Source organism: Lissotriton vulgaris, chromosome 9, assembly GCF_964263255.1.
Source record: "Lissotriton vulgaris chromosome 9, aLisVul1.2, whole genome shotgun sequence".
Classification (NCBI taxonomy): domain Eukaryota; kingdom Metazoa; phylum Chordata; class Amphibia; order Caudata; family Salamandridae; genus Lissotriton; species Lissotriton vulgaris.
This window is the reverse complement of record NC_141697.1, coordinates 439,900,746-439,913,746: the sequence shown is the minus strand read 5'-3', so window position 1 is coordinate 439,913,746 and position 13,001 is coordinate 439,900,746. Positions and strand designations below refer to the sequence as shown.

The window sequence follows — 13,001 nt, the reverse complement described above, 5'->3', positions numbered from 1 at the left end:
CTGTCCGCCGGTCATGTCCGCTGCTCCCCTGATCTCCACTGCTCCTCGTCGCGCTCCTGGACGCCGCTCCTCCCCGCGCTCCTTCGGAGGGACTACTTTTTTTTTTTACTGTAAATTTTTTCAATAACGTTTTTTAAAAATTTATATAGCCAATAACCATCTACACACCCTGACTATTCCAACGGTGTATCGGGTGTGTGGATTGGCGCTGTGGTTCGAGTTTACCCGCCTCAAAGGCTGAAAGTTCTTCATTTATTATAGTAGTATAGATAATCCACTTACTGCAACCACATCCAAATAATGCCCATGCTCTACATTCCACACATACAGTTTGTGACTGCCACTTGTTTCAACATTTGCCCGAACTTTGTCAAAAAATGTGCACCTAGACTTGCTGCATTGCAGGGTGGTTATCATTTACTATTCTAAATGAATTAGTGTATCATCTGACAGAATGTGTTCTTTTCACACTCTAAAGTACTTCTTTTTTTAGCTCGGATTGACAGGACAACTGTGTGCAAGACTGGTTGCTTACAATATTGTTAGATTTGGGGATATCTAGTTGGCATAGGTAGCTACCTGTGACAAATAAGGACCCTTGTGTTTAGTCAAGGTAAGGGGGTACACTCCTAAAATAACCCCTGCTCACCCCCTAGGTAGCTTGGCATGAGCAGACAGGCTCATCTCAGAGGCAGTGTTTGAAGCATTTGTGAACACATTCAGTAATCAAGTGACAACACTACAGATGGACACCACACAGTTGTATATTAAAAATAAGTATTCTTTATATAGATTTAACACAAGACCACAAACGACAAAAATCCACAATACTGTACTTAAAAATGGTAGAATTAGCTTAGTTCTCTTTAGATCTTACAATGCGACACTTTTGAGTCAATGTACCTTAAGATGCGTAACGCAGGGCAACGAAAGTGTTGCAGGGAAGTTGATGTGGTTGTCCCTTACACGCAAGGATGGTGATGCGTTGAAGATCTGGTGCAAAGAAACAAAGATGGCGCTTTCTTCTTGATGCGACACGCTTCCTGATAATGCGGCGGCGTCTGCTGCGACGTCGATCCTCTTCTCCGGCGATGCGAGATGCTTTACACAATGTGAGCCGCGACACACTTCCCAGTGATGCGGCGGCGTCTGCTGCAACGTCGATCCTCTCTCCTGGCGATGCGAGTTGCTTCCACAACGATGCAAGCCGCAATACTTTTCCCAGTGATGCGGCGGCATCTGCTATGACGTCGATCCTCTTCTCCAGGTGATGTGAGGCGCTTCGGTGGACCTGCGATGACTCAACGATTCTTCTGCGAAAGGCTTCCCGGTGATGCGGTGGCGTCTGCTGCGACGTCAATCCTCTTCTCCAGCAATGCGAGGCGCTTCTTATTGTGAAGCAGCAGCGGCAGTTCGGCGGCACGCTTCCTGTTCTTGAGTCGCGCTTCCAGCTCCTTGCAGCACGCACGTCCTCAAAAAGTCCAGCAAACTGCTGCACTTCAAAAGAACTCTTGGGGAGCTGTTGGGTGAAGTCTGTTGTACCAGAGACTTCAGCAGGAGGCAAGCTCTGTTCTCAAGCCCTTGGAGATCCTTACAAGTTGATGAAAGTACACACAAAGTTCCTCTATCCTTCTTTGGCAGTCAGGCAACCACTGCAGGCCAATCCCCCAAGCAGCACTTCAGCTTAGGGATAGACTCTCCTCAGTCTCTCTGGTTCCACTCCTCAGCAAAGGTTTCTTCTTGTTGTTCAAAAGTGATCTAATTCCCTGGGGGTTGGGTCCCCTCTTTTATACACAGTTTCTCTTTGTTTCTCTTTGTTCTCTGAAGGCAGAGAGGCACTTGCCTCGTCCAAACCAGTTCTGATCAGTCCTGGAGCACTCTGTTCACATGACGCCTTCTTTCCGTTCACAGTGCAGGGTGGAGACATCAGACGCACCACGGGAGGTGGAGCCAGCATTGTGGAGGGAAGGCACAGCACTATTCAGGTCCCAGGTGCAACTCCTCCCTCCCATCTAGATGAATATCTCTTTATTCACCACTGGGCTGGCACATCCGGTCTCCTGGAATCCCCCAGCCCCTGTCACTAAAACTCTAGACAAGGAATACACAACCTAGCAGAGGCAGTCTTGGATAGTTAGACAAGAAAATACCTACTTCCTAAAAGTGGCATTTTCAAACACTGAATGTTACAACCGATATCACTAAAAGATGTATGTTATCATTCTTAATTCAGGCATACTAAACTGTATCTGCTACCTAGTTCCCTGAGTCAGTTAAGGATTATAAGATGTAATAATCAAACTGCCCATTCTGGTCTATGGAGAATAGGTAGCCTTGCAATAGTGAAAAACGAAAATGTCTGTAATTCACTATAAGGACATGCCACACACATCAGGGCTTGTCCTACCTTATACTTACAATACACCCTGCCCTTAGGCCTACCATATGGGTGTCTGACATGAAGAAAAGGGAAGGTTTAGGGACTGGCAAGTGGGTGCACGTGCCCAGTCAACATGGCAGTACCAGACTGCACACAGGCTCTGCAATGGCAGACCTGAGACACACTTTTACAGGCTGCTTCTGTGGGTATCACATCCAGTGCTGCAAGCCCTCCAGCAGCATTTGGTTTCAAGCACTGGGCACTCCTTGTGCACTGTACTAAGGTCTTGGCAGGTAAACCAAACCAGCCAATCGCAGAATCACTAATCCATACATCATTTTACAATAGGGAGAGCATATGCACTTTAGCACTGGTCAGCAGTGGTAAAGTTCCCAGAGTCATAAAACCAACAAAAACAGGTCAGAGAGGAGGAAGGTAAAAAGTTCAACACATATATACACAATCTGCTTTTGGTAAGCCCCCATCAATTATTGGCTTATGTGCATCAGCTTCTCCCAGTCACTGGCTTAAATCATTGGCAATTGTATCTTAGATCAGCCCAAAGAAGTATTTTTGATCTGGTATATCATTCCGCCTCCAACCATGTGCTTCCACTGCAATGTACGAGGGACTGTTTTACATTAAAAAGTACACACTATTGTACATAAACTTCTTTGTCTCATATATGCTGTAATTTCCTTTACTGCGGATGACATTTTTTCAATGCTTTTGTCATGAAACATTGCAAGCCTCGCCCCACCATATCCTTCTAACTCCGTTTGATTTTGCAAATAGAGGGTTACGGTGGGCTTAGGCTGCACCAATATGATAACCAAATAGCCTTAAGATGGCGTGTGTACAAGATGTACACGATGTACACATGTTAATATATAGACAATTGATTATAACCACCAATGCCATCCCACCACATTCTCCATCATCAACACTACCACCACCAATATCACAGCTATCAAGACCACCACCATAATAAAACCACACTAGCAATACCACCACCAAAACTACACCAACAAGACAATATCCCCACCTCCATCACTACCACAACCACTAATAATACCCCCAATATCAATAACACTACCAGACTGACTGAAGAATGTCTTTTGAAGGTTTGCAGGTTCATGAGGGGAATGATTAGTGTGCGTTGCCAGGCATCTTGTCACTTTATGTACAAATTACAAAAAGGAACACCATGAAAGAAACATCATAAAAATAACACAAATAAAATGTGTCTCACCAGGAAAAAGAGGTAAAAAAAAAAAGGTAGTGAGACATAATGAAGCAAACTGCCATCACTTAAGACAACTGATAAATCATAGAATAGCGGTCCTCCGAGCTTATTCAAAATATGAATGGTACTCCAAAAGATTAGTGGCTGAAGGGAGATGCGATTTGCGCGCTTTCTCTGTGTGGGTTACAATGGTTAGCCATGGATGGTGTTCAGCACTAGAATTTGTGAAGCCTAAAAGACAGGCACCCAATCAGCAACTCAACAAAATACAGAAAGAAAAAATGCATTTTTTTCTTGCATGAAAGAAATAGGCTAGATGCAGAAAATGAGTTGCAAGCCAAAGGCACTGAAAACATGTTTTTTTTTAACCAATTGGAATATCAAGCCTGGTTAACTATCTACTGCGGTTCTACTGTAAGCCGCCCACACTCCGAGTACTGTTGCTAAGTGACCGCCTGAAAGGAAACTTCAAATTAATTCGATCCGCACCTGGAAGCCCATGAACAGAGTAAAGATGTGGAAACATGGTGGAAATTCAAGATTCGCACAATGGGGCGCACAGAATGAATGCATGAATGAAGTCTTGTAAAGCGCACTTATCCCAAGGGCATCAAGGCGCTGGTGCGGGGCAACCGGACACAGGAAAATTAGAGCTTAAGAAAAGGAATCATGGAAAAAGCCAGGTTTTTAAGGCCTTGCGAAATAACAAAAGCAGCAGATTGTAGCACTGTCTTCAAACTGAGTAAAGTGCATCTGGGCATGTCCGCCAGCAGATTACCATCACCAAGATGCAAAAGGATACAGACAGACCTGGCGAGTAACCAGAGGAACCACTAACATGTATTTACAGACGTCGCTGATGAAAGAGTATAAAAACAGTGCACTGTTACAAGACCAATATGTAGGTTCCATAAAAGAATCAAGCACTGGCAAAGCTAAAAGGTTTGGCCTTGGCATGCTGATTCAATTGTTAGTTTTTTCAGCATTACTTAATGCAAGCATACAACACAAATATAAAATGAAAACAAAACAGTCAAATAAATGGGGGCACAATATACTTGTAATAAGAATGTTAAAATATAAAAAAACTCAGTCAAATTAACTTTATTCGACACACAGCCATAAACGTTTCGACAATCAAGCAATACATATTAAAAATACATTTTTTTTCGATTTTTTTTTTTAAAAAAGATAAAAATTCCTTTATAAGCTAAAATCATACTTCTACATAGATGTAATAATGGCCATAAGATTTAACCAATTTTAGATAAAAACAAGGACTACAGATCATTTCATCTCCCCACCCAATTATTGCACTTCATAGTGTTTCCTAATGCCCATTGCGGTTCTAATAAAATTTAAAACAGCAGTGCAAATAACAGGATTGAACAGTGATTGCAGATATCTGTACCCATCAATGTATGTACATGGGCGAATATTCAATAGTAAAGGCATCAAAAATCTACTCTTTGGCTCTTTATAAAGTGCACAAAAAAGAGTAAAGTGCAAGGTGCTCTGGGAAGTTCTATTGTCGCATGGGCAAGCAAGAAGGTTGTCAGTCCACCCAGATTGTTTGGGGAACTCTACCAAAAAGTGCAAAGTGCTAAAGCGGAACCTTGTTAAAAGAAAACGCATCTGGCTGTTCGTTGTAAAGGATAGGTGAACAAGATGGCCGCACCCTAGGGAGGCCGCACCCTAGGGAGGCTTGGTTAGCCCGGGAGCAATATGCGCAAGCATCTTCAGTTACCTGGCAGTAATCAACTCTGAACCTGCAGGGTATAAGAGGAGAACACATCGGCAACCTCTAAGCTGCACAGACTGACCGTTCGCTGCTAGCAGCAAATTCTGCGGAGAAAACGTCCCCTGCACAGCGAGGTTTGCGGCCTAATTGCAAATGGCGGCGAGCACAAAAACATTGATACACAAGAGACCCTGCAGGCACTGACAGCTACGAGGGAGGGAGCGTACCCGACTTCTCCTGTTGCGCACGATCTCTGGCCGTGAGGTGAGGAGCAGCTGGGTGCGGAGGACGCGGGCTGCGCCGGGGATCACCGCTTGTTGCAGCCGTCTGGCAAATCGCCAACTGGGGTTTGGCCGAGACCTGAAGAGGATGGTGCGGATCTGCTGTTGTGTAGCCGGCGCTGAGGCAGAAGTGGCATCGGAACAACTGCAGGGTATGTAAAAGCAGCGGATGCTCAGGGACCGCGATGACACTCTAATAGCTCCTTACTTGGCGGCCAGAGGGAGCACAGACAAGGAGGCAGCCTATCTGGGAGTCCGGGAACCCTGTGAGTGGAGCTGGGACACCAGTGTGGCAGCCTCGGTCCATGCGAGATACGGTACAGCGATGTTGCTCATCTGAATGGCGACCTCACCCGGCAGACGCAACCAGCAGCAATAAAGTTCCCCCGGAAGCGCGGATCACATTGGATCCCAGGAGCTGAGGGTGCATTCGCAACAGAGTGAAGGTGGCTGGTGCGGCGAGACCGCCATGCCAGACACAAACATGAAGGTGAGTGGCTCCTCCCCCGAAGCGCATTAACCGTTAAAGCAGCAGGCAAAGAGCTAAATAGCCTGAAGACAGGTAGAGGAGAGGGCGGTTTACCCAGCCCGATCCCGCTGGGCCACATTGCGCGCTGGGGGAGGTGAGAACCCCTCAAGGTGATGCCTGGCCTTTTGCATGTCCATAAGATGGCTGTTGGACTTGGCCCTTCTGGCAGGTTCACCCCTGAACTTTTTGCCTTTTAAGGTTACATCATTATAGTGATTTCTGGTCTTTGCGCACTTTAGCACTTTGGCACAGTGTAAAGTGCGTGCACTCTGAGTGCGTTGGCGAGATTGGCCTGCCCTCCCATAGGAATGCATGGGGGATGTGTGTGTCCATGGTAGTTCCTGATGCGTGGGGAGTGCAGGTACGAGATTGGTATGTGCGGACTAGTGTGATTAAATGCTGCGCGATGATGTGTGCGGCATTAATGTGCCTAGTGTGGAAGTGCCACTTCTAGAAGTTTGCATGTCTGTAATTTATGTGAATTGACTATCTGGCTTGTGATTGGCTGGAACTGGCTGGTGTGCCTGGCTCCAGAAGTCAGGATGGGTCAGACCCAGTGGTGAATGGGGAGATCTGCATGTTGATGGGAAGGAGGGGTGCACCTGGGACCTGAATAGGACTGGGCTTTCCCTCCACAATGCTGGCTCCGCCCCCTGTGGTGCGACTAGCCTGGCCAGTGAATGGGGAAAGGGGGAGAGCAACAGAGTGCTCCAGAACCAGCTGCGTCTGGTTTTTCCCCCACCCTACAGACAAAGAGATTGTGTATAAAAAGAGGTTGTGACCTCATGCTAAATGTTCTTGTTGTACTGACTAGAATCTACCAGGGGCGTGCTGCTGCTGGGGCCCAGGGGAAGGCTTGCCTCCCTGGGCCCTGCCCAGCCCCTGGGTTGCTGATGGACTTTGTGATGGGACCCCTCTGCCTTGCCTGGGTGCTGGAGGACTTCTTCTGGACCCTCCTGCCCACTGCATCTGGAAGGACCTTGTTGCTGGGGCGCTGGTTGCTTAAGGGGTCATTCCTTAGGGGCCTGTTGCTGTCGAGAGCTTCACTTTTTCTTTCTGGGCAGAGCGTTGTCGTTTTCCTGCCCTTTGTATGCCTACCCAGATTATGGCCTCAGTTATATTTTTATTTAAGGGTGCCATCCCTTTTCAGATGCGCCTTAACGGGTGCCCACCCAGTTTCTACGGTTATTTTGTACCTCGAGGGTGCCCACCCCTTGTTACTGCCCCTGAGAAACACCGATGCGGCCCTCGCGCCGCAAAGAGGAAGTCAGGCACCGCAGTGCCTGACACGGGGCGGGACTTCCAGCCCTCGGAGGGAAGTCCCGCACGCTGCCGCGCTGGGATTGGCCAGTGCCCATCCGGGAAAAAAAGACGTGCTGCCTCTGAGCCACAAAGGCTCCACACACGAAGTCCCGGTCCAGAGATGGGGACCAGGTGAAGACTGGGTGAAGCGGGCGCATGGTGAAGGCGGGGCTCCCATGAGGAGAGAGAGCCCCGCCGAGCGCTACCGCTGCCCGAGAAAGAAATCCTTCCACCTCCGAGAGCCGGTAAGTTAAGACGGCTGGGGCGGGGGAAGGCCACACGAGTACCAAGGACCGCAGTCGCGGGCCGCCCCGACGGCGGCTTCTCTTTAGAGCCTCCTGGTTATTGCGAGCCGAGGAGGCAGTTTTTGAGCGGCCCTGTTTGGGAGCGGGCCGCTCCACCGTTTTGGGCCCTATTTGCCTTAGAGTCCCGAAGGCTCCAATGATGGCCCATATTTGTTTTAATGAGTCCCTGTGTGGGGCTTGGGGGGCCATGTTTATTTGAAAGGCCCCAGAGGGGCCTGTGCGGAGCCCCGTGGCTCCTACCTGTTGGGACACCTATGTTTTGAGAGCCAGATGGCTTTCAGGGGCCCTGTTATGCCAGAGCCTAGAAGGGCTGCCAAGATGCCCATTGGTGACCAGAGCCTAGAGGGCTCCCAGTTGACGCAGTTTTGTTCTAAGGGCTAGGGAGAGCCGATGTCGCAGTTTTGAGTTCCCAGCTGCCCAGCAAGTAGTGGGCAGCTGCACCGTTTAGGTTTCTTTCTAGGGACATGTACTTTGGACTCAGGAGTGAGTCGCACTCCTACATCCCTACCTTGGTCTTCCCCAGCTGCACAGAACTTAGTGCCAGCTGCAGCTTTTAGGCCCTGTTCTTGTCCCCAGCTGCCCAGAGAGTAGTGGACAGCTGCTAAGTTTAGGTTTTGGCGCAGTGGCGCAACCTGGACCCTATTGTGATTTATGTGCTAAATGTGATTTATGCGCTAATGCTTTGGGTGTTAGGAAATGTACTGGGTGTAGTATGTTTTGCGCACCCTGTGTTCGGACACCTCTGAATGTGTTTTTATGCATCATGTGTGAAGCTTCTGGCCTATACCTCTGAATGTGTTTTTATGCATCATGTGTCTTACCTACACCTCTGAATGTGTCTTTATGCATCATGTGTCTTACCTACACCTCTGAATGTGTCTTTATGCATCAGGTGTCTTACCTACACCGCTGAATGTGTTTTCATGCATCATGTGTCTTACCTACACCTCTGAATGGGTCTTCATGCATCATGTGTCTTACCTACACCACTGAATGTGTTTTCATGCATCATGTGTCTTAGATACACCGCTGAATGTGTCTTCATGCATCATGTGTAAAGCTTCTGGCCTATACCCCTAAATGTATTTATATGCTTAGGTGGTTGTTTTTCCTAGTATAGTTATGCAAGTGAGTTCATGGGTCCCTGCGTGATTAGGTGGTGGTTAGGGTTGTGTAGGTGGTACTTACCTTTTAGCAGTGGTTAATGGTTGTGTGCTACATTTGCTATTTGGTGCTACAATTACTATGTTCTAAGTGCTACTTCTACAAAGTGCTAGTTCTACAAAGTGCTTATTCCTGACAGTGATCCATGAGGTCCTGTCCTGTGTACATAATCCCTTGTAAATATTGCCTGTGCCAGTTGGCACAATGTATATGGTGTGATTACTATCTGATGTGTTTCGATAATACAAAGGCTATTTTTGATATAACTTGTGTGGAGTTCCTTTTGTGGGGGGCCTGGGATGTTGTTGCTGGTGGGTGCGGGCGCAAATACTTAACTTACATTGCCTCCGGGATCAGCCTTACTGCTCGTGTCACATTGCCAAGGGGGTCAGCAGGGGTTATCTTTGGAGTGAAACATCCTTGCCCTAACTAGAGTGGTGGTTTCTGCCTGGCTTTGGCACAAGCCTCAGCCAACCAGAAATCCCATTTCTAACAATGGCGCCCAAGGTCCTTCCAGTCTGATCACAGTGACCCCAGCACAGAGAGGGGAAATCCATATTCTAGCACGCTCCAAAGAACCGCGTGGCACACTTGGAGGTGGGGAGTGTGCCTGGACCCTGGTGCTCCCACAGATTCCTCCGACAGTGCTGCTCTCCCTCCTCTGACCTGCTTCAGAGCGGAGGGGTGTGGGGTGCGACACAGAACTGCCACTATGCCACCCAAAAAAGAGCAGCCCAACAAGGTCTTCATCTAGTACGGGCGCTCAAAGCAGGAGAGGTGCAGGAGGAAGCAGGCACCCAGGAGACGGGGGAATGGAGCTCTCCTGGGAGTACCTCCTTGGAAACCTGAAGGACCTCAAAAGGGAGCTCAGAGAGGACATAAAGGTGAACATAGGAGCCTCCTTCGACTCATTCAAATCGGAAATGGGCACACATTTTAATGCACTCTAGGCAGATGTGGACTCCATTGGGGCGCACACCCTTGAATTAAAAGTGAAATGCCAGGTCCTGGAAGGTCGACTCCAACCCAAGCCTGTTCCTGCCCTCACACCCGGACATTTACTCTGGGAACCCTCCCTCGACTGTTGAGCCCTAGCTATTCTGACGGATGCCCGGTGGAGCTACCCTAATAGCTATTGAAGAGATGGGCTGTGGATTCCATGCTCGGCAGTCTCCTACCCAGCCGGTCTTTGGGCAGACTCTCCTGACCATATCTCCCTCGTCCCCCCTCACAGTACCCTCCTACCCCTATCCACCCTACTTATTTCCTTTCCATTTCCTGACCTTTGCCCTCACCCACTTGGTTCTGAGTTTTCATCCTGTTTCACACCTGGACATTCTTCTGTGAATTCTCCCTGGTCTGTTGAGACCTAGCTATCTGACCGATGCCCAATGGAGCTACCTTGAGAGCTAAAGGGGAGACTGGCTGTTGATTCCCTCTTCGGCCGTCACCCACCCAGTCGGTCATTGGGCCAACTTTCCCTTCGTCTCTCATAACATCTACCCCCTCTTCCATTCCTTTCTCTCCCACTATCCGCTCTATTTGTCTCCCCTTCTCACTGTTTAATGTGTCGCATATATTTATATATACTCCCTTACCCTTCTAAGCTCCATTTATTTTGTCTTCTACTCTCTTGAAATGTTTTTCTAGTAACTGATGTAACGTGTGGAACCTTATGTAAAGCGCTCCGATACCTCCGGGTCTAGCTAGCGCTATATAAAACTCTCAAAAAATGCTGTTTGGGCATGAAAGGGCAGCTAGGGCAGAGTACATTCAATTGTAAATGACGCGAATTTGCCCAGACCCTATGCTATTCTTTAATTATACCCTTTGCGTTTAAGGGGATACTTGGCGGAGTGTCAAAGTACTCATCCAACCCAATCTCGGTTAGCCTATCCCTCACAAACCGAAGCCAGGGTATCTTCACAGACTTATCCAAATTAATACAGTCTTAGCTGAAAAACAGTCATTACTTTTAAAGAGGATGACCAGAAGAAATCAACGAAGCACTCAAACTACAGGTAACTACAGTGTCAAATTTTCACATAGAACGGTTTATATCAAACTTTAAAGCGAGGGCAGGAAATGGGTACTTAAAATGCAATCAAAATAAATTGCAGGGTATTTTTCCTTTTTAATGGACACAAATACATTTCAAAAGCACGTTTTGAAACATATTTGTCACAGAAGACAAAGTAACTATATGGGTATGGAGTAACAACAACAAGCATACAACCATTGTTCTTAATTCTGAAAAGCATACTAAGGGTATTACATTTGTAAGAGCACTTTATTAAACGCAAATATATGTAATTACCATGTAGAATGTATGTGTAGGCCTAAAACAAGAAGCCACATTTTAGAATGGAAAATGGGAGGACTAGGCTCCCAAAGTAAGAAGTGTGGAGTTAGAATTGCTTCTGAATGCAGTTTTCTTTTCCTTTTTCTACTGACTTTAAAACAACTTTCCTAGTAATGTGAAGAGTTCCATGAACAAATGTGCTAAACTAACCTAATCCCATGATGGATAGTTTTCGACCTTCTCATGGAAAGATATCTCACACAATACAATAGTGTGCTGGATAATGTAGTTAAAATATACTTTAAAGTTTCTTCATAGACAAAATTTGTAAGTTAGAATATGTGAGAAAGTGAAGATTTCATTTATGAAATGACAGACCTAACTATGAACTGTTTTGTATAGAAGAAGCCAGTGGAAACCAACCACGATTATTACAATGTTAAAAGAAATGTAACATTAAGAATGTAATAATCGGATTCAAGATACCGTAGACGGTAGAAGCTTCCCATTACCATGAAGACCTCAAAACCTCATTGGCTGAAGAAACTCAAATAGCGCAACAAATGTATGAGTTATAGATATCGAATTGTTAGAATAGTGTGTATTCTTAGATTAGGCTAGGCAATTTCCCCAAGGATTCTTTCTTGCTGCCACACAGATATCCAGACTCTTTACACTCTGAAGCTCTGCACTTTGCGCAGACTTTTCTAAGCTCTTTATCGAGTTATTTGTCGAGACCTATTTATTCCCCTTTGCCAGAATCTATGCTATCTCTAAGACTCCAATGAAAATTCTAAACTTCTCCTCAAGAGAAGTGGTACTCGAATTTCTTTAGCTTTATGCTTACACATTAACAGTTTGAACTCTTTATGGGTTTCAAAATACTTTTCTCGTCTTGGAATTTAGAATAGGGAATTATCTTGAATAGCTTTATGCTACTATACATATTCTACATTGTATTGAATAAATAATTGATGCTTAATAAAGACATATCTATAGAATTAAATAAAACCCTTTAAACACATCAAATCTCATCATTGACTCTTAAAATTGATTATTTAACTGAAGTGAGTAATTTGATTGATGATATTGCAGCTTCTTGTTAATTCATACCTGCGTCAAAGGTCCAGAGCCTTTGGCTCAGAAAGAGCAGGGAGTTTGGTTTTTTCAGGTATGCTGAGATACACTACCCTGCTCTCTTACATTGTTCTGGTTGCTTTGAAAGAAGCAAAACAAGTTACATAGAAGCCACCTTTGTTGTACAATTAGGCTCAAGCACTGAACTTGCAATTCGGTCAGTGGAAAGTCTCCACACCTACCTCACATTGACGTATTTTCAAATTACACTACACCAGTGCAATCACTCTGGATAAATATATACTTTTGGGTACAGAGACAAATAGCATAGTTGGAGTAATTTTTCACTAAGTACCTAAAAATACTTAATGCAAAAATGTATTTTTTTGATATGTACCTTTCTCTTCTTCTCATGGCTGATGTGGCGTTTGCCCAGTACATATGAGAGTTTAGACAGTGCAGCTTCAGGCGTCATGTCCCCTCCTGGAATGACTCCTGCATCAGTGAGAACCTGCAATTTACAAGAGGCAAGTTTAGGTTAGACATGTGACGTGTCTGTTTAAGAGACCTTCAATATTCTGACACGTACAACTTCAGGAACAGAGACAACATCAGTTTTAAAAGCAATCCAACTTCATGTAATGAAAAACATTAAAATAAAAAAAATTATATAA

General features: G+C 45.9%; 1 protein-coding gene across 1 annotated transcript in view; it reads right to left on the bottom strand.

The window, feature by feature from the left end:
- LOC147690254 (60 kDa lysophospholipase-like) overlaps positions 1-13,001 on the bottom strand; it is a 363,203-nt gene that overhangs the window by 148,991 nt on the left and 201,211 nt on the right. Inside the window, exon 9 of the mRNA XM_086937891.1 lies at positions 12,725-12,838. Coding sequence (XP_086794017.1) covers positions 12,725-12,838 — 114 coding nt within the window. The remainder of the gene's footprint in view (positions 1-12,724; positions 12,839-13,001) is intronic.